At 40.8% G+C, this 26,487-nt stretch overlaps 1 protein-coding gene across 3 annotated transcripts; it reads right to left on the reverse strand.

Annotated features, from left to right (window-relative positions):
* Positions 1-25,470, reverse strand: gatad2ab (GATA zinc finger domain containing 2Ab). 3 transcript variants are annotated; one of them, XM_083888391.1, is made up of 11 exons: positions 25,359-25,470; positions 11,357-11,665; positions 6,517-6,640; positions 6,243-6,374; positions 5,774-5,833; positions 5,471-5,587; positions 5,155-5,355; positions 4,829-5,078; positions 4,328-4,719; positions 3,878-4,109; positions 1-2,590 (listed from the first exon to the last, which is right to left on the reverse strand). In XM_083888391.1, the coding sequence occupies exons 2-11, from the start codon at positions 11,650-11,652 to the stop codon at positions 2,457-2,459; spliced, it is 1,938 nt and encodes a 645-aa protein (XP_083744517.1). In that variant the 5' UTR covers positions 11,653-11,665; positions 25,359-25,470; the 3' UTR covers positions 1-2,456. The 3 variants fall into 3 exon arrangements, with proteins under 3 accessions (XP_083744517.1, XP_083744518.1, XP_083744516.1); XM_083888392.1 differs by lacking the exon at positions 25,359-25,470 and adding an exon at positions 25,058-25,090 and having other exon boundaries at positions 5,486-5,587; XM_083888390.1 differs by lacking the exon at positions 25,359-25,470 and adding an exon at positions 25,058-25,090.
* Positions 25,471-26,487: the final 1,017 nt, after the last annotated feature.

A 26,487-nucleotide genomic window follows, 5' to 3' on the forward strand; every position in this document is an offset into this window, starting at 1 on the left:
GTTTTTATTATTATTTGATAGAGCAGAAAAGTCTTTTTAAAAAATTCTCATACATTTGTTTTCTTTTTCCATTCGGGGTGCGCTGTGTTTTACGGCAGCGTTTTGACCCAAACATACGGAATGGTGATATTGTTGTCAAACAGCTGCTGCAGCAGCAGCAGCAGCAGCAGCAGCAGCAGGAAGTAGTCACAGACAGCACAGGGTTACACTAAGCAGGAGAGGAAAATGACCGGCTCATATCATTTTTGTTGATTTTTTTTTTTTGCATCCACAAGACGCGAGAGCTGCTACTTTCTGCCTGTCAGGAAAAGATGTCCAAGACTGAAACGTGAAATCTAGAGCGATTTGGATTGCACCGTCCTAAAAAAATGGAACCCCAGGAATACACGTCAGCTGATGCCCTCGGCGCTGGTCAGTGAGTGCATTCTACGTTACTGGACATAAATCCTTGCAATGTCACATTAGCTCATCTCATCATGGATGCATCGGGAAATCCGAGACTGAGAAAACAGAACAGCAAGACTCCAGGTCTGTAATTACACAGTGATGATAGATAATTATTGTTTTAACGTGAACAAGATTTAAAAAATAAAGATAACAGCTGGGAGGGGGCGAGTCGCTGTGTGACAGTTTCAGAAAAGTGTCTTTTTACTATTATTAATATCATTATGATATCCCTCACTGATCAATATGTCTTCATACAGTCAATAATTCACACATCAAAACATTCGTCTTGTTCTGGGCCTTCTTCTTATATTTTAAAATGTTCCACTTAACACAACTCCACCCCGTTAACTGAAATCAAAGACGAGCACAACGGGAATCTGTGGGACACGATGAACATCACTAGCTTATCCTGTGCTGCTGCTATGTGACAGAAATACACTGTAGCTCATGTGAAAAGGCATAGTTAGCTCAATTCAAGGACCTGACATAAAACCATACACCTTGATGTTAAAGACTAAGACGTTTGTGTAGTTCGTTGCTATAAGAGTTTTTGCATAACTACATTCTGAAAGTTGTCCAGCTTCTCTCTCTCTCTCTCTCTCTGACCGACCGCACGGGGTGAGCAGGAAACCCTGGACACACAAAACGGATCCGTTTATGTAGAGATCCGTTCAAACTCAGGGCATTAGCATATATCTTTACTAACATGACCCTATAAATAAACCCAGACAGTTTGTCTATAGAAGAAAAAAAAATGCACCACAACCTATGACTAAAAGCAAAACAATGTCAACAATCCGACATTCCTTACACCCCCTCAGTTTAGCATGAATTCATGTTTATATCCAGAGAGGGCTCAAATAAACTAGAAACCTTCTAGCAGAAGGGATTCCATTTGGGCTCCACTAGTTCTTTGGAAGGTTTTTTTGTTTGTTTTCAAGAAGAATAGTCCTCCAAACATATACTCCATGTTTTTTTTTTTTGTTTTTTTTTTACATGAGTCAGTGAAACCTTACACTTTAATCTTATTCTTCATCTTAGAAAAAACAAAGTATTTAAAAGTAGGCTGCGACATGGAACCCAGCAGATGTAAAACCACCTCAACAGTAACATTAGCCTGTAAATTCAAACCTCGACAAGAGGCCACTTCCAAAGTATCAGGGAGCACAATATTCAATATTTCAAACACAGTATATGACTTACAGAAGAAATGACAAAATCCTAACATTCAGCCTTACAAAATAATCCAACACGCATCAACTCCTCTATCGTACACGGTGTACGTTAGAGAGAAGGAGAGGCAGTCTGTGTGCACATTTTTTACAGTCCTTTTTTTTTTTGTTTTGTTTTTTTCTTAAATTCGTTTTTGCAAAGCTGAAGCAGTTATTTTTTGTGAATGGTCCTTGAAGCTCAACCATATTCCCTGTGATGAGGTTTTCAGTTAAGTTCAGTTCGGGCCACCACGCGGGCCTGAGTTCTGGCTGGCTCAGACTGGTGAGGGTCAGGATGTAAGGCAAATATTTGACTGTGTATATCAGGGAGTATTATCTATTCCCTGCCTAATCCAGAGGCAGATGAGCTCAGGGATTGTGTGGCTACTTTCTCTTGGTACGACTGGGAGGCTAAACCTATGCAAACGGAGGGTGAGGCAGCGTCACTGGAGAAGCTCGGGAAAAATCGTATACGCCCACGTTACATCCAGCCCTCAGAAAACGTACCCCAAGTTCTATTCAACAATCTCCTTGAATCCCAGAGTCCCAAGGTGCCGCAGCACAGACTCCAAATTGGGATGCAGGAAGGTATTAGCAGAAGAATCGGTGGAGGTCATGGTGGAAACGCATCCATCCAACAAAAAGGGGGTAAAAAAAGAAAATAGGCTGACCATCCCCTGCACCATTTTAGCCAGAGGCATAGAAGTCCATAGAGAGAATTAGAATGATAATGAAAATGGCTGTTATTGATATTAAGAGGGATAATAGTTATGGTGTCGGAAAAAGAATAAGATTGCATTATTTCCATGTGTTGGCTGCTTGGGAGATCGAACGGGAGGGAATCATGTCCAGCAGGTATTCTCGCTGACGCTCCACAGCAGAGGTGGTCTTATGGGCAGACAAGCTGGGGTTCACGTAGGCCATAGATACACCTGAGGAAAAAAAAACACACATCAGTGGTCAGTGTAATGAACAGCAGTGACCATTGAGCTATTTGACAGAATCTATGATGAAATATTGACACGACTGACAGTTTATTTTTGATTTGACTCAAATAGGATGAAAGCACAGATAAAGGAACAAGATGACAAATGTCAAATGAGTGGGGGTGAACAATATTTAGTCTAGCTGTATAGCTTTACAGAATTCCACTTTGAAGGGTCCAGTGTGGAAGAACAAGTGACATCGACTGGTGAGGCTGCAGACTGTAAAGTGTTGCTGCTAACGGTAGCTACATGTGTTGCACAGTGCATGCATACAATTACCTTTTTATCCACCAATTATTATTTTTACCACCACCATCACACGAAATCTGAAATTCTCTCTGCATTTCTATAACTGACCTGTAGTACTCTGCAGTTCATGCGTCCGCCTAGGCTCGCGTCATACCAAATGAAAAAGAGAGGTCTACATCCGTCCGTCCCAAACGTTATCTCCGTCACTACCCCACATGCCCCTGTGCGTCTTTTTCGTTGGTATGGATGCTACGTCATGAACCGAACGGGACACTCGTGCCCCGGACCAGGAAGGTTTGGTATGCTTATTCAATTTATGCCATTATACTAAGGCTGAACGATTTTGAATAAATATCTAATTGCGATTATTTTTACAGAAATTGCGATATGATTCGCGGTATCTGAGGAAATGGTGATTTTTACTAATTTTCATTCGAAAAACATATTTAAAAGGGTTACCGTCTGATATTTGTGCAGATCTGTAAGAAACAATTATGTTCTCTTCAGTCTGTAGAATAAAATGTGTATATATCAAGACCATGAATGTACATACATTTTGGCTTTGACAATATTAAATTTGAAAATTGTAGTAGGCTGTATTTCGATATAATTTCGATTTATTGTTCAGCCCTACATTAAAACTTCCATTAAGTTACACACGGGACATTGAAACACATCAGGGAACTACAAGTGACCTTTGCATACCAGAAACCATCTTCTTTGTAATAATCTTTCAATTCAAAACGTGAAACACATGCACTTGCTGGTTTGTCCATTTGGGCTGTTGGATTTCTGCCAATAAGTACCACGAAACATCACACACTGGACCTTACAATGTACAAAAAAAAACTACTGAAAAACTATGTGGATACTAAAAAGTAAAGGTTGAAACTATGGGAAGAAAGAACAAGGAAAACAAGGAGGAATCCACTGTGGAAGGGGGCAATAACCCCAAAGAGCAGAAAACATATCTACATTATCTACCTGTATTGCCGCTGTTCTGCTTCCTCCAGGCAGCCATGTTGGCCTGGTTAGTGCTGCTGCTGCTGCCGGCGCCGACCTTTGGCCCGTGCTGCAGAGGGCGTGCAGCTGCATGCTTCCCTGCCCTGCTGCCCAGCGCCGCTGCAGTCACAGAGCTCTGCAGCTGAGAGGAGGGGAATGTGTGGACCACACCGCGAGACCTCACTGCAGACTGGAGGCTGTGTGACAGCTGATTCTGTGCAGGGACACGAATGATGCGAGAGCTGATGATTCATTGTACATATCAAAAATAAACATTGGTTTAAACTTAAAAGCACAGTGTTTAGGCCTTTGTAAAAGTGTCAATAATGCAGAGACAAATTTGAATATGCCTTCCTTTTCATGTCAACTGCAACTCAAAGCAGACAACAGTACAACAAAGCAGTTAGTTTAGGTTCATGAGGTGAAACTAACCTGCTTAATGGAAGCATGGTGGGCAGTTATAGATCTGTGCATGGCAGCACTGGCCTGCTTATACGTCTGGGATATCAGCATGTCACTCTTAGACAGAGATGGGGAGGATGATGAGGTGGTTTTCGACAGGGAGGAGGAAGAGGCTGCCTGCTGGAGGATACGCTGGTCAATCTCCTGCTCCTGTTGAAGTGCCTTCACAAAAGCTGCTTTCAGGCGACTGGTGTGCTCTGCTTTCAAGACCTTCTTCTGATTGGATGACATGCATTGGTCACAGAGGATGGTCCCGGCCTTCTCTTTCCTCCAACGGGAGGTAAAGTCTGTCTTACACTGGGCACAGGTGTATGGCTCTTTGGGAATGGAGCTGGCCATCGCAGCAGCTGGACCAAGATTGCCTGTGAATCGGAGAACTTCTTTAGACGAAATGGAACCCTTTACAAAATAAAAGTACATCCACCATCGCACATCTACAAACGAGCTACAAATGCATGACAGTGTACTCACCCCTGCCGTGCATCTCCAGAAGTGTTTGCACCACTTCCTCTAACCCCAACAAGTAGATAAACTCATTATTGGCTGCTGAGGGCAAGAAGTTGAAGTCTGGGGCAGGGGGCTTGGGTGGAGGAATCTCCAGCAGCGTTTTCTCCAACTGCTTCCGCAGTGCCAACTTGGCAGCCGCCTGCCGGCTGGCTGGAGAATCATTAATGCTGGAGTTAGGTGACGCTGAGGATCCCTTAAGGCTGGATGGAGAGGCCTGGATACAAAGAATAAAGTCAACCGTCGAGATAACTCATAAGAATTATTATTCATCAATCATGCAATGTCCTCACCTGAGAGATGTTAACCATAACATTGCTGTTGGCCACATTAGCCACCCGAATGAGTCCCTGCTGAATGATCCTCTGACCCTGGACATGGACATTAGGCACAGAAGCCCGAGGAGCGAGCAAAAGTGGAGGCGGGCCAGAACCACTGTGCTGCTGCTGTTGCTGACGTAGATTGACTATGTGCTGAGCAGTAACTGCAATAGGCTGGAGAAGAAGAAAAAGCACACGGGTAGAGGAAGACATGATGATATGATAATATCAAACAAAAATAAAGATGAAGAACTGAGAACACGGTAAGACAGTGCTGTGACACACTAACCGGGGCTCCTCTCACCAGAGGTGGCATGACAATCTGAGAGTTGTGTTTGGACGGGACATGTTGCCCTCCCCTCACCAACGGAGGAGGGATCACTGTGCCTGAGCTACGACCGGTCACCTGATTAAACAAGAAATAAAGTGACACAATAAATGACAAGTTCACACTGAAAGATCGTGATTTGAAGCAAAGAAGCTGAATTCATATTTAGGGATGTTTCTGAAAAATCACATGTGCCCTCCTAGATCATGCGACACATGAAACAACAAGTGGCAGCAGGTGGCTCAAACCAAGCATAATAACTACCTGGAGGGGTCCTTTGCTTGCTCTCACCAAAGGAGGAGGAGTAGCTACTGAGCCAGTTGCCTTGAAATGAACAGAGCAGAGTAGCTGTCAATTAAGATGCATGTGCTCAAAGGTACAAATTACCAGATTTGTTTTGAAGTCTCCATTAATAATGTTAGTTGCAAATCGAGGCCAAATAGAATCCTTCTGTGTGTGTTTATGTACTTGTTAGCACTTTAGGGCCTTTTCTGGCATAAACACTGAAATTATCAGGACCAGTACTCATGGGGAGTTTAGGTCTATGATTTTAACTGTGGTTGGTTCACTGGTTATATTTGAGGTTAGGGATAACACTTTGATTAGGATGTCCAAAATGAATGGAAGTAAATGCAGTGTTCCAAGAAGAATAGCTGCATAAATCGGTGTGCGTATGTTCATAACACCGGAATTACAAATAAACACTAGTATTGTGTGTGGGATTTTTTTTTACCTTCTGTGCATTGCTCTCCTTCTGGATTTGGCTCTGCCGTAGTTTCTTTAGCAGAACTAGCTTGGCCTCTTGCAGTCTCAGTTCTTCCTTCAGCTGTTTGATTATGCGTTCCCTCTCCTCAGGAGAACTCTTCTATATAGGCCATAAGAGGGAAAAAAAGCACTCTTAAGGGACATACAAGATATTTCCAGCCTTTTGCGTAACTATTTTTGAGATAGGAACAACAAAGTCGGTGAATAGGGTAGTGTACAAAGTATAAACTGTGCTTTCTTACTATAAGTTTATCTGTGTCAGTCTTTGTGAAGCAGTGACCATTCATGAGTGGACTGGATGGCTCGTTGTCCGATAACACAATGACATCATCTGGTGATGGAGGTGGTCGCTCTTTCTTAATGTTACTGAGGAGAGACAAACACAGACAAAACATTATTACTGATTATTCGTCCGCATGCAACACATTCTGTACCATTATATTCAAGTCTTGCAAATGTATTTGCAAAACAATGCAAATGCGTTCAACTGCAACAAACTGCAACTGTTTCCATCATCCAATAGATGGCGATATACAGCAGCATTTTATCATTCTCTGTCCCAGTGCACGGTCGCTCTGGGACACAAGACAAGAACCATGAGATCAATAATGGTGTAATGGCGACAGGGGAAGATCACAACAACCCATTATCTCTAGCTAAAGGTAACAACGACAGACCTCCTGCTCCCTTTCCAACAGACTCGGTCACAAACCACACACAAACACAGGTCACATCAACTGCATCGTCGTTTAATATAGGAGGGAAGCGGTTGTAGTGGGTTTTTCGATTGGCCGAAGAAGAATAAAGGCAACGCGTGGCGCACACTACAAATGCATTCATGTGGAGACGGCTGGAGATCAGAAGCAACGTTTGGTTGTAATTTTATTGGTGCATAATTTATGATGGCATAATAAATCCGCCTCAGCAGGGATCATCTAGTCTTGAAGGTTTAAAAAAAAAAAAAGGGTTAGTCCAGGAAGGAAGGAAGAACTCGTGGAAGATGTGGTAAAACAGGGGTAATGATTTTATACAGAGGTGGAAGTTTGCATCATATTGCAGAGTTATGCATGCACACATGTAGAGAAGTTATATAACACTTCAGGCCCTGTCGCATCTGAGGCTTCGTGTCTTACAGCCTAGGCCCAGTTTACCACCCAGACAGGGCCTCACCCCTTTCGTACCTCTGTGGCTAGGCCACAGGCCTAGCCAGATCGGCACAGCCTGGGCCTTGGCTCTCTCCTCCCTCCCTGCTGCCGACACCAGAGTCACAAGCTGAGAAGAGCGGAGGTCCGCTGGAGACACAGGAGCGGGTGACAGTGAGGGGGAGGGGAATGGGAATAAATGGCCAGGAGCCAATCTATTGTGTACACTCTCTCACTCAGTCACTCAGTCACTAACTACTTCATCCGCCCCTCCCCCACGCTTACTTGATCATCTTTTATACGCCAACTCACTGAGTCAGTTCTTCACACTCTTCCCTTTGCACACTCCTGTCTTCTGACACATTTCTCTGCCATCCACACAACAGCTGCCTCAGAGACACCACATGCTCGGATCAACAAGGTCAGACATGTTACACTAACCACGCTTACATACATGTATTATGGGATGAGATTTTCAGCAGACTAAACTATCATTAAATAGACCACAACAAACACTTCGCCATTAACACAACTTGGTCAAGCTACTTAGGGCACTATCAGCCTGCATCCATAATACTACGCCAATAGTGCCTTTTCAGATACAAAAGATGTGCCCAGATGAGTATTTTAGCTTCATTTCATAGGTAATGTGCATTCTCCGTAGTACTACTCTTAAAACATAACATGACCATTCAGGTACACTGGACATGTACATGTCGGTGTACACAGGAAGTTTATTTTTTTCGTTTGCCGTTTCAAAGGCAAGAATCAACAATGAACTGTAAAAAAAAAAAAAAAAAAAAAAGCAGGAAGCAAGGAATGATATCGACAAAGAGTGAAACTTAAAAAATAAGTCTAGTCAAGTCACGGCTGATAAGTACTGATCAGGAAGTGTATGCAAGTAACTTTATCCTAATTTCAAGAACTATCCTAAAGCAGCTCCACAGCTCAGTTTAGATTTACAAAAAGCCAGTTTCCACCAAGCGATACAGTTCAATAACTGATGTGTACGATTACGCTTTTAGCTTTTGAGCTAGACAGTTCATAAAACGGGCATGTTGTATTTTAAACATAATGTGCGTTACGTCACAGAGGAGACTGCGATTATTTACTGCACTGTTCAGTTACTCTAAATCACCACAGGGGAAAATCCTTCAATGTGAAATGCTACCTATTGCCATCCATCGAGCCAACATGCCCCACGGTGGGGAACTAGTCAGATCACGGACCACTGGGATAGCATTTAGCATCGACTTAGGCAGTGACAGAGCGAAGCTTGTCAATAACACAAACTGTCTGCAAGCATTGCTTAATGGGGGGGTCAAGTATGCTTACAGTAACACACATCCAATATGAATTGGATGTTGGACTGTTGGAAAAGAAACAAGTTCCGCTTTCCTCTGTTGTTCAGAAGACTGAGAGCCATTTTGACTTGTTAGTGACGTGGGATTTTGCCATCCATTGAGAAAGCCTGAGCCATGATACACTGCACCCTTCCTCATGCACGGGCTTATCCCTGAGCTGATGAAAAGACACGTGAGGAAATAGAGAAACAACTGGTCAAAAACTCCTGCACAACTCTCACCAGTTACAGCTGGATGTCCAGTGTGACTGGGAGTTAACTGACTAAGTGTTCAGTAGCTTTCGAACAGGGAGATGAACAGTGCAGTACAAACACGTATGAATGTAGTAACTGAGTGGAAGCTGGTTAGGTCCAGCATCACAATACCAGTTGTCTCATATAATGCACACATTGTCAATGCTGTGGAAAAAAAAACCATAAAAAGCTGATGGACGCAGTGTCCCATCTGTTAGAGAAAGTCAGAAAAGTGGTAACCACCTAAGCTGACCATGGTTTGTCAAGTATGCCAGAGATGCTAGACTCTAAATGAATCCATGACGTCTCAATTCGCTGTAATACTGTACATGACATGCTTGAAGGTTATGTGGAGTAGCAGCCTTGATGGACAAGACAGTGAAGCGATCCATCAAAGACATTGCCATTTTCAGTTCACTGTCAGTCAATATGGCAGAGAGACTGATTCAACTACTCAACCCACTGAAAAAAAGGACACCTCAAGTGTAGTTGTCATGTCAAGTTGTTCATAATGCAGCTATATTTAAAGTGCTTTGTTTGATTGAAATTGTTTGGCAAAATGGCTCTTATTTGCAAGTAAAGTCAATGCAGGCTGAATGTCCATTCATTCAGTCATCACCCACCGTGTTATCCTCCACATCAGGGTCACAGGGGAGCTTGAGCCTTGTTCAGATGTAGGACCTGGAGGACCAAAGCTAGCTGAACGTATGTTGTGAAAGGTGTTTTGTTTAAATTTGTATGCATTTTTTTTAATTTAAATGGAATTCTATATCTGGCTTAGCTCAGTTAAAATAAATATAAATAAATATGCTACATATGATACACTATGTGTCATCTCACAAAGGCTTGATGGTGACCAAGAGCTTTGACTGACCTGGCCTCTGATGTGGACAAACTTTGTTATATAAAAGCCCAGTGTTTCTAAATGCCTCAGCTTAACTCATCATGGCTTCATACTATTCCCACGTGGCCCATAGGCCTGGCAAAGATGTCTTTAAATATTGATGTATTGTGAAAATACTGTGTATACACAGCAGAAATGGACCATATGGACAATAATGTTATAAGTCACTTTAGACCACAAATTATCATATTATCTTATAGATTTTCTTTCTTTAACGTTTGAAGACTAGTTAGCTCCTGAGTTTACGTTGAAGAGACAAAACAATGTACGCATATAAACCTTTTATTTAACCAGGTGAAGGTTTTTTAAAGATTGCTATCGAACAACACTATTATAACAATATTATAATTTTTTTTCACCATACAATAGTTCATGACTTCTTAAAGCATGCAAACTTTCACAGATTAGAAGAGCACTGCACCATTTTCAGTGATGTCGTTTCATTGATGCTCAGCGCCGTTCACTGCTATGTGGCAGGGGAAATTTGGCGTGAATTGCACTTTAGTTTTCCAAAGTTTCCTTGTATACACCAACATGGTCATCATTTTACAATAAGGAAGCACCGACATATGCTAAGTGTTAAACAGGGGCCAAAGGTGAAGCTTAAGCGCACATCTGTCACAACTGAGTCAACACAACCAGCTTTGGCTGAATCATCTAATTTTTCCATTTTAACTGCCATCTCACCACTGGGTGTATTTATCGCTCTACCAAACACATCACATGACATCAGGCATTTCTCTGTGTGGTCATGTGACACACCCACCACCCCCTCCTTGCCCCTCCTTCCTCCAACTGCTCCTTCCAATGTGGAAACCATGGCAACGGCCAGTTGGAACCAGTTTGTGACACACAGCCTTCATTTTGTGTGAAGTGTGAGGCAGAGTTCAGGTGCTGCTGTGGGAGAAAATGGAGCCCAGGCCTCAGGAGCCTCAAACTTTTCAAAATGGGGGCAGGCTGCCGAAAAACCACACGGCAACTTCCTGTATGAGTCCTGTCAGACCACTTGTTGGTGCAAAGGTAGAATGAAACCCAAAACTCTGATCTCTGCACACAGGCCGTGCATGCCTGCAATAAAGCTAAGGCTTGCTGTAGTACATAAATATAAAGTTTTTAACATCACCTCTATGTAAACTCATTGACTATAGCCATAAAATTGCATCTCCTATCTCAGAAACTAGATTGTATGCAGATTACGGTGCATTTTATACAGTGGGATAAATTTACCAAGACTGTCCAAGGCCAAGTGTTTCTAGTATTCCTTTCAATGTTGCTGACATGGTAACATCTGTGAAAGTCATGTAAACTGAGCAATATGTTCCCTGCGACTTTAAGCTCTCAGTCTGTGAGAATAAACAACATGAATCATTATCCATATAAGTTGAGGAGTTCAACAGGGAATCAACAAGTCAAACTCTGTAATCATTTCCTCATCTAACCTTTTGGACGTGCTCATGTCAACGGGCTCGTCTCCAGTCTGCACCTCCACCTTGATGGTTGCCTTCACCTCTCCAGCCTTGAGAATGCTGGCTGCTACCTTTGCAGCCTGTTCACTCTTTAGCTGGACATCCTCGTCTCCGGATTCCACCAGGGCCAGAGGAGCACCAGCTGCATCTCCCGTCTCCAGTTTAACCCTTTTGCCATCCACGTCCCCAGGGGACCCAGTGGGAGTTGTATGGTCCTTCTCCAGAGCCCGCTTCTGGCTGCGTGTTTGACGCACTGCCTCCTCAGACATGGCTGCTCTCACCCTGGAGAAAGACGAAGAAAACTGTTACAAAACGGTATATATAAAATTACAAGACCAACACCAGAAAAATCAGCAGATGTTCACATATCTGTACAAACACTGTTTGCAACAAAGCAACACAATTTTATAAAGATGTATCATACTGAACACACTTTCATCCATTCACATGGTTTCTTGAAGAGGCTAATTAATTTGCATTAGTGGCTCTGTTTTGCCAATGGGGTTACCATAACAACCATTGCTGCACATTATGGTGGTCAACAAATGAATTATATTTTATATTTGTGTGGTCCATTCATTTATTCATTAATATTCTACCACTTAATCCTTCACTTGGAGTTGGTACACCGTGTCCAACCCTTAGATCACCAATTTAGTAATTGCTCATTTGTGCCACACAGTAGAGCTGTGTGGTGCACTTAGGGTTATCACAATAACCACAAAAGTGAAATAGTGTGGTAGGAACAGGGCAGCCCTTGGCACACCATTTCCCCCATGCTCAATTGTACTATGATGCTAATGTGCACTTGCAATATTGAAGCTATAGTTTCATTTAACAGATGCTTCCAGCTGTATCAAAACATCTTATGTCCCTTCTGCCATTCCCCAGGATGCTGATCCAAATCTGACTCAGTACAGTACAATCAGAGGATGAAAATCCCACTTGACATTCTGAGAAAAACCTATTACAAGGCACCAGTAATATGCCACATTCACATCAATGTAGGCCATGCATTCATTATAGAAGAGAAAATAAAGGAATAAAGATGTTACAATGAAGTCACGCAAAAACACTGCTCATAAACTTGGGTGTTTAGAGGTAGTGATATAGCAGCCTCAATACTGACAAAGACTGACAAGTAAATACACACCAAGATTTTGCATCAGCAATTCACAAGTCTTGGTAGTCTAACATGACATTATGGCAGCTCCACATGACCCTATCCAATGAAAACCGGCTCGGACCGGTCTGATTGTGTAAAGGCGCAGGTTAAACTCCTAGAGAGACAGAGTGGCAATAAAAAGGGAATGACATGGGAAAACAGAAATTACAAAACATGTCTACCATACATGACATTAAGGGACCAATTTTGATAACACTTTCTGGGGGTGTAGGTTATGGCCAAAGGGAGAAGCCATTAGATTTTGCTGATAACCCAGACATAGATCACCACCACTGATTAACCTGTAAAATAAGGGATTATATTTCAAGTGGGAAACCACATCTATAATAATAAAGCCAAGCTATGTTTTTACTGTTCTGTGAGGCACCAGTATCCCTGACACTTTGCAAGACGGTTGTATGAGATTCTTGCAATAACTATATCAACCACATCTAAAGCAACTACAACAGTTAAAAAAAACACCTTTGTGTTTGTGGAGCCTTACAATCCACCCTGCTCTGCTCTACAAGGCCAGATGTGCACTGTTAAACCATTCCACGGCCATCTATCTCCCAGAGACGACAGTCTGTGAGTGGGTGAACAAGAGCATGACCATACACGACACAGATCTGTACAATGGCTACACATTGCTCTGGCTGCAACAGTGTACCGTATGCCACGTCAGGAAATGACTGTCATCCTTTGAGAATGCAGTGTCAGATCTGAATGTAACTAGGTGACTATGGTTGCTAGTTTCAGGTCTATGTGACTATCCTTGTCCCGGGGGATATGGACGTCATCTTTAACCCATCGTTCAATGTGCTTCATTCACCGCTACTTAACAAAGCAATACTGAATTTGATTGTTGTCCAAGCTTATTATTCAAATTATATATATCAGTATCAGTATATTCTGAATGAACAGGAAAACAAATCATCACTAGTCGACAAAAAAAAAATCAGCTGATCAGTCAACTACCAAAAATAATTGTTAGTTGCAGTCCTACTTCCAGGTACTCAGTGTTCAGGAAGTAGCTCAAAGCACAATCATCTGAGGTCACAGCCTGTGGAAGTCACATTGCTTGTGTAGACTAATGTCTGTGTTTGAACCAAACTTGACACTCTGTAACAACATGAGCTGAAACAAAAACAAATGGCCTGAGCACAAACACACTGGACTCCATTAAAATAATTTACAAACAACCCTTCTGTTTTGTTGCCCTAACATTAGTCAGGGGTGTGATTGGCAAAGGACAAAAAAAGGAAAATATACGGTACACCTACCATGACGCAACGACATTGTATTGTTTCAAAATTAAAATAAAGTGCAGAAGCCTACATGGAAGAGAGTTTAATCATGTTAAAAAAAAAATTAATTGCTCTTTCACTACTCACAGACTTTCATCTTGGCAGAGATGGCCTCAGTGCCACAATTTCCATCTTGAAGTGAAAGTGGTCATCTAAGAAACACTGCTAGAGATGTCTTTTCAGTGTTTAATGCAATATACTGTTAAGTTTTAATCTGTCAATTATTTACTCGATTAATCAAATATCTTTTGTCCATAAAATAATTAAAATGTTGATCAGTGTTTATCAAACCTGGAACCTCGTTTTAATGATTTGTTTGTCAAATGGAGCAAATAAACCAGACAATATTCACATTTAAGAAATTAAAAAAAAATCACAAAGCTTGAATTAATTGTAAAAAAAAAAAAAAAAGATGTCTAAGATCTATTAATCCATGGTTGCAGCCCTACTACCTAAATGTTTCACAAATATTACATGATAACAACAAATCATAAAAAAATATTTTTACTATATAGTGCTGGGCACTATACGCGCATGACGCGTTTCCATGGCAACTGACCGGAAAAAGGCGCATGTGACGTCATGTTTACGTGACTCTGGATTGTTAAAATGAGTCTCTAAAGCAAGGCTATACTTTAAAAACAGAGGAACACATACGCAGTACACAGGTACGCTGGTTATTTGTAGCGCTGCTCTTTTCCTTTAATAAACAGACCGCTCCAGTTCCACTGTAGGCGCGATAACGATGCTAAAGAAGCTAATTGGAAAACATTGCAACGACTCCGGTGCCGCGGCACGAAAAACTCATTTTAACAATCGGGGGGCACGTAAACGGGCATTGCTCGGTAATACCGATGGCACATCAGCTAAAATAATGGAATATGCTGCAAGTGAAATGAAGACTTGTGGCAGAGGCACGAAAACCGCTGCACAGCTTACCCGAACGCGCACCTGACCTGCATCTGCATGATTCACGTGAGGCTCATTTTAAGGCCAGAAAAATCACACCCCTGATTAGTAGACCTATACACATCCCATAGTAGAGTCCCATTAGTTACTGTACCTGTTTGGCTCGTTAGATACACACACTCCTTGAATGAAGTGGGGTGAATATGAAAATGGCTGAGTCTATGGAAACACTATCATGAATAGATTTACTGAGCTTTAAAAAAACCAGATTCATGGGTTTTTAAGTCAAATCTATCCTTAGAGACGAGTGATGACTAACCAATGACAAGTCCTTTAAAATTTTGCTGCATTGACCTTCAGTGCCCCAAGCCATCTGCACATCAAAGGAATCAAAAGCAAAATGTGAAGCACCACCACCACTCAAATACAGTGTTGTCTATCTGAGCGAATTCATAAAGAGTTTATGATTTTATCTGTGTCACTTGAGAGGGATGGGGGTTGAAGTATCACAGCATTAATACTTCAGAAACAGTGTTGCACTGAGACACTATTGGAGTATTATGTAATGGCAGGTGGTGGCACAGAATAACACGTCTTCTAATTTACCAAGGCTCCCCTCTGTCATAGTTGAGCTTTCTACATTTAAAAGTCAACCATTCATTGAAGCATAATTTTATCCATTTATTCATCATCAGCGCTAACAATAGTACACTGGTTTGGTCTGAATGAGGAAATTCTGTGATGATTTTTATTATTTGTCGTGGTAGCATTTTTGGTATGTACCCAGCTCTGTCAGAGGTTGCAACACTAACTGGAACTCAGACTTGACCATTATGAAGTCCAGCAAGTCAAGCCTCGAGGGCATTGGTGCCACAAATGGCAGTTAAACTCAAGGATCAGTTCTTCCTATTACTGTTTGATCCTTGGCCAGTACCTCAATCTTGTATTTATTTCCCACCATCAACCCTGTCATGACTTGTCACATTACAGCCCTTTGGCTTACACTAAACAATTGGCCAATTCACTGTGGAGGACAGGTTCAGATTACAGAAAACTATGAAGAAATTAGTTTTGAAATCATTTGACACATTTGTCTGACTAATGCTACTGTCAAGTTAAGTGGTCAGCACAAGTGACTGGTTGGCATATCTATCACTATGAAGAACTCCATGTTTTGTTATCAGGATCAGAGCTATTGCTGTGCCCACTGTCTTTTTACACAGAAAATAGAACCTCTTTATTGCACATTTTCAGTGCAGGGAAGGTTGAAGTGATTGAGCTGCTATGTCTTAAAACATAATGAGAAAATATATAATACCTGCAGCTAATGTGCATGTGGGTGCCTTTAAGCCTAAACCTAAATTAATGTAAGACTATTCATGACAGCCATATTAAGACGAGATTGCCACATGATGTTGACAAGTGTTCAATGCAGTGAACCCCAGGACCCACAGGTGCTGATTTGTAGGGTGCCTGGGAAATTCAATGGGTCCCTAATACAATTATTTATTGAGAAATTGTGCTATTAAATTCCTGTTTGATGCTGGTAGCATATACTGGACAGGCCATGTGCTCATAAAATAAAACTTTTCGGAGTCAATCTTAATTTTGGATAGGTTGAGCACAAGTGTATGTAATGGTTGTGGTGTAGTCTACTATAGTGTGTATACTGTGTTCACAAGACAAGCCCACTTGAACACTTCAACCACCATAACCACAACCCTTTAACTTGCTTTATGAAAGCTATGCCTTCAGGATGTCTCATGTTCTGCCAGCAGAAACTTGTCATTTGTTGATTTTTTTCCTAACTGTGCTTCTGTTGTTCAAAGAAAAATGGACCAAATATCTGTTTTGACAGTGTGACCCCTTAATATGACATAAATGCTTGACAAAACACAGGCAACATGCTGTAAAGAGAGATCTCCACCACCACGGTCATGTGACATGTACTGCAAACGTCTGCCACACAGTTGGAGCATTGTGCTTTCAAAACAGCTGGTTATAGTTAGGAGGTCAACGCATGAGCACAAATTTATAGTTACGTTTTTTAATCTTGGACTTATATTGGTATCTGTAGAAATTTGAAGAAGTGATGTTTGTTTCATATCGAACACAAAATAAAGCAGTATTGAGTCATTCCTAGTGTATAAAGCAACAGGATGAGAAGCATTTGCCTGAAAGGAAATGGCTTTATTCTCAGTACTTCTGCAATTGTGTCCACTAGGTCAGACAGAGCTGATCAATGGCAAAGGCTTATCCCCTTAGGTGGACTGCTTGCATCTTCTGTCCAGCAATGTAATGATCACCCCACTGGGACTAGATTTGGCCAGCCATTAACAGCCTTTTAAAAAAACACAGGCTTTTCTACTGTGTCCTTGGGGTTTAATTCAAGGGAAAACAACAATTATACAACCCTGAAAAACAATAAAAGTATGGATTACTTTGGGCCAATAAAAGACATCAAAGTGACAACAGGGCCCTGGTCAATTATAATCACTCAAAATCCCAGTTGTCATACTGGCAGATATGATGAGGTAGTGAATATCTTACATTTAGGGTGCCCGCTTACAACACACCACCATACCTGCTTCATGCATGTCTAAACCATTGCATGGTTTCCAATGATCAAGACAATTTAAAGACTATAGTTGTTTTCCATCTTAATCTAAATAGAAAAAAAACTGCCTAGCTAACCAAAAAGCTAGGAGTGGGGGCAGGGACCAGCTGAGGAGGTGGCATGGCTGGGGGAGGGAGAAGGGTGCAGAGCGCATGTGGTTAGCTGAGCCATAATCTAACTGTACCCATGTGAAAAATACTCTTCCTTGTCTTCTCCTTCTCTCGCTTGCTCACTCTCCGTCCTTCCCTCCGCCTCTTCCTGCCTCACATACTCCCCCTCCTCTTCCTCAGTTGTTGTGTTGTAGGCTCTGTCAGGCCAGAAGTGCTTGTGTGTGTGTGTGTGCGTCTACTGGTTTGGTCCTGAACACCAAGGGTTAAGCCCCTGCCATTTTAACGCCACTGACAGATCAGACCATTAGGGTGTTACCTAACAAAATGGAAGCCTTTAACCCTGGATCTCCCAGAGTGCGTGTGTATGTGTGTGTGTGCGTGTGTGTGTGTGTGTGAGCGAGAGCCACACAGTATATGTATGTGTGCGCATGTCTCCACCTGGATTCTCACTAAGCAACGTGACAACGCAAAAAAAAACAGTAAGTCCAGGAAGTGCAAGCTAGATTGTTGTTCATGATCATACAAGAATGCATAAACATAATGACATTTAAAAACAACAAAGGATTATGGTTGTTTTTAAAACAGTCTCTGTTTATATATCATCATTAACCAGTACTAACCAAAGAAATAACCAAAAACTATTTATTTTCACAGTATAAATCTCCACCTTGATTATGGAGAGGATGCACAAATATGAACATAATGCATTAAAGACTTCTGTAGTACTATAAGCAATGATTCCATTACTCCTGAGTGAACACAATTTGAATGATGTAATGCTCATCAACATTACAAGGACCTTAAAAACACCTGACTGTAACAGCTCAACCTTATCTGGTAACCTTGAGCCTCAGCTTCCAAATGGTAGCTCCATAATGCTATAAAAAACAGAGGCTCATACCCACGTAAGGAGCAAAGGGCCAGAACACATGCTGATTTCTATCGGATTACATTTCTCAGAAATGGATGGTAGCAGGAAGTGACCAGGGAAGAAGGGGTACAAGTGCTTAAATGGGGGGGGGGGTACAGTGTTGTAGTCATAACAATTATCAGCTGGGTTTAGGAAGGTGAGTTGCTTTGTACTTTATCTATGGATTACAAATTAAAGTACAAATTAGCCAAAATATTATAACATGGGTAATATCTAAAATTAAGGCAGGCTAGAAGTTGACTTCAGTGCAATATCTAATTTACTACTTCTACTGTATGAGGACTGTAATGACACTTAAGATGCCAGATTATCTAATGCTACTGTATGTACAACCAAAATCAATATGGCATCCATCTCATTGTTAATTACTCCTTGGTAATTGTGTGTTTCACTTTAACATATTTAAGAGATTAAGAGATGAAGAGTCTAAGTTCAATCTTGTTCTGCAGCTTGCTAGGCTTGTAATGCCAGTGGTAAGAAAAGCTTCACAACAACTTCTATGGCAAGACCTTTTTCACTCGTCGCTAAACTTGTCTGATACATAAGAAGTGAACACCTCATCTACAGAGAATGGTGTATACCTATTAAAGTAAAGAAAAGGTCATGTTAAACTAGCTATAACAGTTTCAATATGTATTTATACATGTATATACAGTTTGAATCTACCTAAAGAGCACAAGAGTGAAGTGTTACACACGTTTGTTTATATAATTGATGGATGTTAAAAATACCATTTGTAAACCGAGTCATTCCACCCTTAAAATTGTATGATCCAGTAGATATGAAGCAGTGGGAACGACAGTGAATTTCAGGGATGACAATCTGTACTGTCATAGGTAATGTGGTGTGGTGGAAGTGTATGAAAAATAATGAGTGTCTAGGTTCCGTCTTCTTTTCATCTCCAATCCAATAAATACACGTTTTTTCGAGTTTTGACGATATCTTTAAACTTGACAGTACACTAATGAAATACACTGACATCCCCCGGCACAGACAAACCTAGTTCTGCTTGGCTTTCAGCTTAGTTTCTCTCACTTAAGCTGTAAACTAGGGCCCTATGATTTCCGTGTTAACGGAATCTAATGTTAAACGCGGATTATCGTGGAAATTGACATAATGTGACTGAAATGCTGTCATTGTGAGGAGAAGGAACGTTTGTCTGGAGAAATGTTCCGGGGAACGCTCATTCGTGGCACCACCCGTGCATCTCCTCACAAACACTCACCCGGCCAGGGTTTCCCCCAGTGCGTGTTGCTTGTTTATTTACTTTATATACACTTTTTTATACACCACGGATTTTTCTAAACCGCGGAACAAGTGCGCTGCGCCCGCATATAACCGGCGAGCGTCCCCTTGTCCAGGTGCCGATTGAAACTCAAGTCACACCATCAAATACGCCATTATTACAGTTATATTTTTATTGTCAATGAAGATGTAAACTGTGGAACATCGCCTATTAAATGCTGAAAAGTCTCTGCGCAAAAGTGAAACTTATGAACTCCCCGTGACATTTACTTCACACCAGAGAACATTCCCTCTCTTTGAACAGTTAACTAAAGACATTGGCTCATCTGATGCATCCGTTACTCCCTTAATTGCAGTGTTTTGGGGGTAATATTGCGTGTAGAGAAATGATCCAGTCAGATACAGAGAAGCGGACGGTGCAGGAGAGGGAGAACTGTACAGTGAAGGGGCGGTGCGCAGAAATCTGTCTGCACCAGATGAGGGGGCACAACCACTTTTTTTATGTAAATTATTTTACTTTTAAATGTGACCAGCATTGCATGGCTTGTTTTAAGATTCACTGGCATTTACTTAATTAGGATTTAACTTAAGTGAAAACAATTGAACAACTGAGAAGTCAGTGGATTCAAGAAGAAAGTTGCATTTCAGTGGACATTTTATTCACTGACACAAAAAGCACACATTCTATGGTGGTAAAGTAAGTATAAAAGATAAAATAACAGGGGAAAAAAATTAAAACGGAAAAAACGGAATTCTAAAAAATTAAAACGGAAAAAACGGAATTTGGAAAAAAATAAAACGGAATTTGGAAAAAATAAAACGGAATTCATAGGGCCCTAGTAAACTAACTCATTCCCATCTTTCTTTCCGCCAATCAGTCGGTCTGCATACACATACATTAAATTTGGACAGCAACTCAAAACTCAGCAAAAAAATGTTGATTGTCGTTTCCCAAACCTTGACATGCTGATGTTCTCAGATGTATTGTTTTGTCCACAAACCAAAATGTGTCCGTTGATGGAGCAAAGAAACATTTAAGAACCCCGAAAAACAAAGATATTTAAGACTCAAACCAATAAATTAACTATCAAATTATTTGATGCTTAATTTATTAATCAATAAATTGTTGTTCAATCATTACAATACTACATAACATGCATCTACAGTGCTGTGTCAATCATTGTGTAATGCTATAATGACCATAAACGCAGGCTTAAGTGTTTACTGTGACCCACCCTTCCTTAGCTCTCTTAAACATGGAGTGGAACTAATAACCTAATGTTATTGTTGAAACCTGTTTGTCCTACTATTTCATGCTGATATCAGATGTGAAAAGGGTCTATTTCAACAGGTTTATTCAAGCATGTGTATGCTCAAGCATTACATACACATCTGAGATAAACTCATCGACACCTTGCTTATACACAAGACAACACATTAGTCATATTCAAACCCAAATATCAATTATCACAGAAACAATGGTTTACAATATAGTGTCCTCATGGGTATTAGTGCGAGACTCCAAAAACACTTCCTACTTTTTATTTAAGCACCAGTTAATTGAAAGCTACCGATGACCTGTTCAGCAATAGACCATTTGCCAAAGGAATATGAAGTTTTGAGGCCAGTGATTCACTGGTCATTGAGCACAGCCAAACAAATAGAAGACAATGAGCACATCTGATGTAGAATGTTACATGTACCGCAGCTATGGAAATCAAGTGCAACACAAAGTGTGATGACTTTTATTTCAGTTCAAATTGCCAGAGGTGTTGGTGTCATGAAATTCAGTTGTCATCTCATTACTAAACCTGTCTAAACTTTTATCCGTCTGAGACATGTTCACACTCTACACACACACACATGCTTGAGTCAATATGAAGTCCAACAGGGTAAACAAGAAATTGTTCAGTCAAACATTGGAGGGTTCCACTCATCCAGCTCCAAGAATCGCTCAAGGCCTTTGGGTGGGTCCCCGTGGCCAGTATGACTACTCTTCCTCTGGCATGTAGGACAACAAATAGTTTAACCGTCAGACTACTCTCGACATACAAACCATTGTCATCAAATGAAAACATTACATATTTGGAACCAAAGTTTGTCAAAGCAACAAGTCCATTTCAAATCTCAAAGAGACGATAACATTAACACCACCATCTAGGCAAAGACAAAACCAACATTTAAATGAAAGTGCCGCAACAATATCAAGAGATGCATTTACACTTTCAGAAGAAGACTTCACCTTTGCATCAGTTTGATAACCATGTGACTACGCTGGTGTAAATGACCCTTGGACTCATACCGTGAGTCTATTTCCTATGATGCCACTATCACATCATCACACAACATACATTATTTCAAGTTTTGCACTTAATTGAGATGTGGTGGTTTCAGCAGCATTTCCTTTTCACAGCAAAAGTGATGAGTCTCAACCAGACTACTGTGTCTGAAACATTAATGTGTCTGTCGTAAACATTATCCCACAGAGGGCTCACAGTTGCCCTTATTATAATATATTAGCAAGATGCAGTGTGTTATCCCTTGGTTCCTGGGGGGCTAGTGTATGATCTTTGAATCATTATTATTCCAATAATTGTAAAGAAAAAAGTATATATGTATATAAACATATAATAATAATAATAATAATACAACACGTATTGTAAAAACATGTTTTTCCACAAAACACCAAGTAATAAAGCTTACTGATGGAGAGGGCCAAGTCCTGCAGTTAACCTCAACATTTTTGTGTGCATTACGAAAATGTAAAAAGTACAACACTTGGAAATACAATGTTCTCCTCTTCTAAATGCCATTTGAAAATCTATTGCTGCTTAAACATTTTAGGTTGGGTGTCTGCAGACCACACAGGGACCAATATTCAGATACTGTAGCAAGTCATTTCCTATCTCACCTCCTTTTTTTGTTTTTACATTAGTCTCTTTGAGCTCATCAACCCAAGATGAACAAAGCACCGTTGTGACAGATTTTCTGCCCTATTCATTTCTGAAGTAAAGGTCACATTAAGATACACTTGTTTTCACTCGTGGTAAATTTGTTTCCACTGTAGCTGCAGAACATGCTGTATCAGCCTCCAGAAAACTCCTACAGATCAACTGGACCACCAAAACACATACATAGTGATTAACTGTGGGTGAGTCACTATAAAAATGACTTGAAAACACTAACATAGCAACCATACATGACTACATGAAGTAAAATACCACTGTTTAGTTCTGAAATACAGGACAACCCTCATATTCATAAATAGGTTTCAAGGGAAAAAGGTGACTTATTCAAGGGCCAGTGTGGCATCTCCTCTCTCCAGAGCAGTACAGAGGTCCAAGTGTTTCCGTTCATTAGTTCAGGCACCATGCAAAAATGCTCAACTGCTGCAGCCTGAACCTAAGACTTACAATGATAGGGAAAACACTGAGATGTGGATGGATGAAAACAATAAGGGCTATGCCATGACAGCATGCAATGAGTTATAACCACTATTAGAAATACATGGTGTTTATCGTTACAACAGATGAAAAACAAAGGCACACAAAGGGAATCTATCTTACATTTCCCTGGCTACAATATAAATCATGAGTTGCTCTGGGTGTAATCTTCATTTTATTATCTTGCGTGGTCAAAATAGGAAAGGACAACACAATGCAATTGACCAAGTACCTCTTGTTATTGGTGCATAACTATGATTCCGACATAAACACCTTTAAACGAGCGCAGTACAACCCTGTCCACATTGTATGTAGTATGAAGGTTGAACAAAACATGCTGCAACCAAGCAAAACGAAGAAAAAAACAAAACGTATTGCAAGTCAAGAAAACAGATGCATCGGATAAAACAGAATCACAATGGACCTGAAGTCACTGCTGTCTGGATATCCTCTATTTTGAAGTGACATGTCCCCGTGTTGGGCAATATTTCAATAACAATGTATACAGCAATATAATTTCCTTCGATATCATAGGTCGAACACATAATATAATGTGCATGCACTAGCAAACTTTGAGAAACAATACACAACTGCCATGAATGTTTTGTATCAGATTTGCTAAATGTTTCTGTTTAATAAACAGGTGTTTATGTCTATTGAGAAGCTAAAAACTACAATTTCTTCAACGTTCACTCGGGAACAAAACTCAGTCATGAACTATCTATTTAGTGATACGCAATATCAACTAATCTAAAAAAAAAAATTATGATCCTAATATTTGCCATATAACCCATCCCTTGGCCCACATCACTAGGCTAGGGTGCCAACACTAATATATGAACAGGGGTGTTCAGCTTAAACGCACATCAAAGACCATGTGAATACAGTATTGTTTTAAAGTGTCCTCTCAAACCCATAGTTTACAGCTCGATGTTGATTGAGCTGACGGTTTGAATACATCTCTGAACACAGAAGCCCTAAGAGAGACATCTTGGAGACAATACATCCTTACATCATCAAAGAATGCGGATCACAAAAGAGGCTTCAAATGGCCGAGTTCAACGGGGACGATCGATATAGTAGTTGCAGAGAATACCTGCATACAGGAAAGTGAGATATCTCTTTAAATGCACCGAGTGATCCATTTAGTAGAGTTTAATGGCATTGATAATCCGATATAAAACAAAGTAGCCATTTGTTTGTATGTGGTCTGGCGTCGGCAACTAATCCGTGGTGGACAGACACACACTCCGACGGAGGCACAACCGTCCACCATTACGCCTCCATAAAAAAACACAGGCTTTTCACGGTTGAGCTAATCTGACAAAGTTCTAAGATCGGTGGCTCTTAAAGCCACAACAATACCCATCTACGTCTAAGAAGAGTGGTGGGTTAAACAATAAGCAATGACAATACTGGCCACAATATTCCCGAACTTTAGAGACCCAACGTCGTCTGAAATACGTGACTGCTTATCTTCAACTTACCCATCAACAACAACAGGCTATCACATGCTAACGTTAACTTGGCTTGCCAACAACAACCTGTCCATCTGTCCAGCTACAAACCCAGTGGCTAACTAAAGCGAGCTAACATTCACTTGTGGTTATCACCAGTTTTCACAGACTCACTGAACGCCACCAAACAGCAGAGCATTGTGTTCCTTTAAGTTTGTTGTGGCGTGTGATATTTGGCTTTGATGTCAGTGTGTGTCCAAATAGCTTTACACGACAGACAATGAAACCGACACCGTCTCACTGAGCCGCTAGTGGCTAACTAGCGAGCTAAGTTAGCCGGCTAACGCTAACTCCCTGGACACTCGTCTGCCCAGACAGACACTCGCTGAACATATTCACAAATAATCGTGCTTTAATTATATGCCGGAAATTAAGCTTTTCTCTCAGAGTTTCGTCGCTCCAATACAAGTAAACAAAAATAACAACTTACATGACATCTTACTATTTGAGCATCCCAAAATAAGTTTGTCGGTGAAGTTAGTTTTTTTTATTAGTCCACTTTTTGAGGCGGTTTGTGTCTGGCAGTCCATGCTCGGAAGGTGTATGTGCGCCGCTGGGCGACACACAAACTGCTACCTTGCACGTTAGCTGAGATCAAGCCATGCTAGCTAGCTTAACTTACGTTAGCCGAGCTAACGGCGAGAGAAACTTCCTCCGTCGTCACAATTTAATTGAAAAATTAAAAAAATATATTGAACGAGTTAATATGATGATGAAATACGCGAACTTACGAAGTCTAGGAGGAGCTTAGCCGAGTTCCCCCGCGATTTTCAGATGTTTGGTGATGGCTTCGGCGAAAAAAAAATCCTGGGGATCCCCACTCTTCTGTCCGCTGCCACTCCGGTTGCCAGATAATGTAATGAGCCACCACAGGCGGCGTCATGCTGCGTTCATACACACCTCGGAAATTATAAGTTTAGAACTGCTGAAATACAAGGGAAGAATGATGCGTTTGGGACTACGAAACGGTTGTACAACAAGAAAAAGCAAATGAATAAATAATATAATAATAAAAACACACAATTAAACTGGAACATTAACTTTATAATTTAAGGAGACCAATGAATACATGTTTTACTGTTGTAAATACAGCTTTGCCCTGTGTCATACATTAAACACAGGCGTGACACAGACATCTCCTGTCACGATAATCCTTAACAAAAATAACCGATAAGCGATCCACGATATTATTGCAATAATTGTAAAAAAAAACATGATTTACTTTATAAAATGACGTAATGTAAGATGTGCCGTGTGACAAAAGACATGTAAGGTGAGATAAATGAAAAATTTTAAAATGAAAAACAATAAGATCATGAAACAAATATGCTCACACTTTATGGCACTTTAAAGTAAGGCATTTTCAACTTTTTGTCACAATGCATGGTGATAATAATACTGTTGTACACACTTTGGGTATAGTGTGTCTGTAATAATAGCATTGTTTACTTGTAACAGAATCAATGTAGTCTCTACATCTATGCACAGAGTAATGCATTAAATGTAATGAGCCAATCTTGCGTATACATCGTCTTCTGGAAGCTTGGAAACAATATGTATATAATATGTTACAGCGTCACGTCATGCGGTATTTTGTGCGTCTTGAGACTTTGTATCCATCAGGATAACCATTCTCTACGACATGATCCAAATTGACACTTAACTGTTCCGTCAAATGTTTCTTTTCCTGAATAAATAGCAACACAGTGAAACAAACCCAAAGACATCCTCTTGGGGTAAGAGCCCCCCTCCCCCCAAACAGTGCCAAGATTGGTGGGTAATCATTGTCCTCGAGGTCTTTATGATCCCCATGGTCTTCATTTCTTTCCAGAGACACAAACACTTTCCACAGAATTGGAC

The sequence above is a fragment of the Microchirus variegatus genome (genome assembly GCF_963457635.1).
Source record: "Microchirus variegatus genome assembly, chromosome: 4".
Lineage (NCBI taxonomy): Eukaryota > Metazoa > Chordata > Actinopteri > Pleuronectiformes > Soleidae > Microchirus > Microchirus variegatus.

Excerpts from the sequence above, each read along its gene's own strand:
- gatad2ab (XM_083888390.1), bottom strand. Across the intron at positions 6,641-11,356 it reads GACATGAGCACGTCCAAAAG|TAACATTAAGAAAGAGCGAC; the intron begins GTTAGATGAGGA and ends GTCTCTCCTCAG. Across the intron at positions 6,375-6,516 it reads CTGACACAGATAAACTTATA|AAGAGTTCTCCTGAGGAGAG; the intron begins GTAAGAAAGCAC and ends TGGCCTATATAG.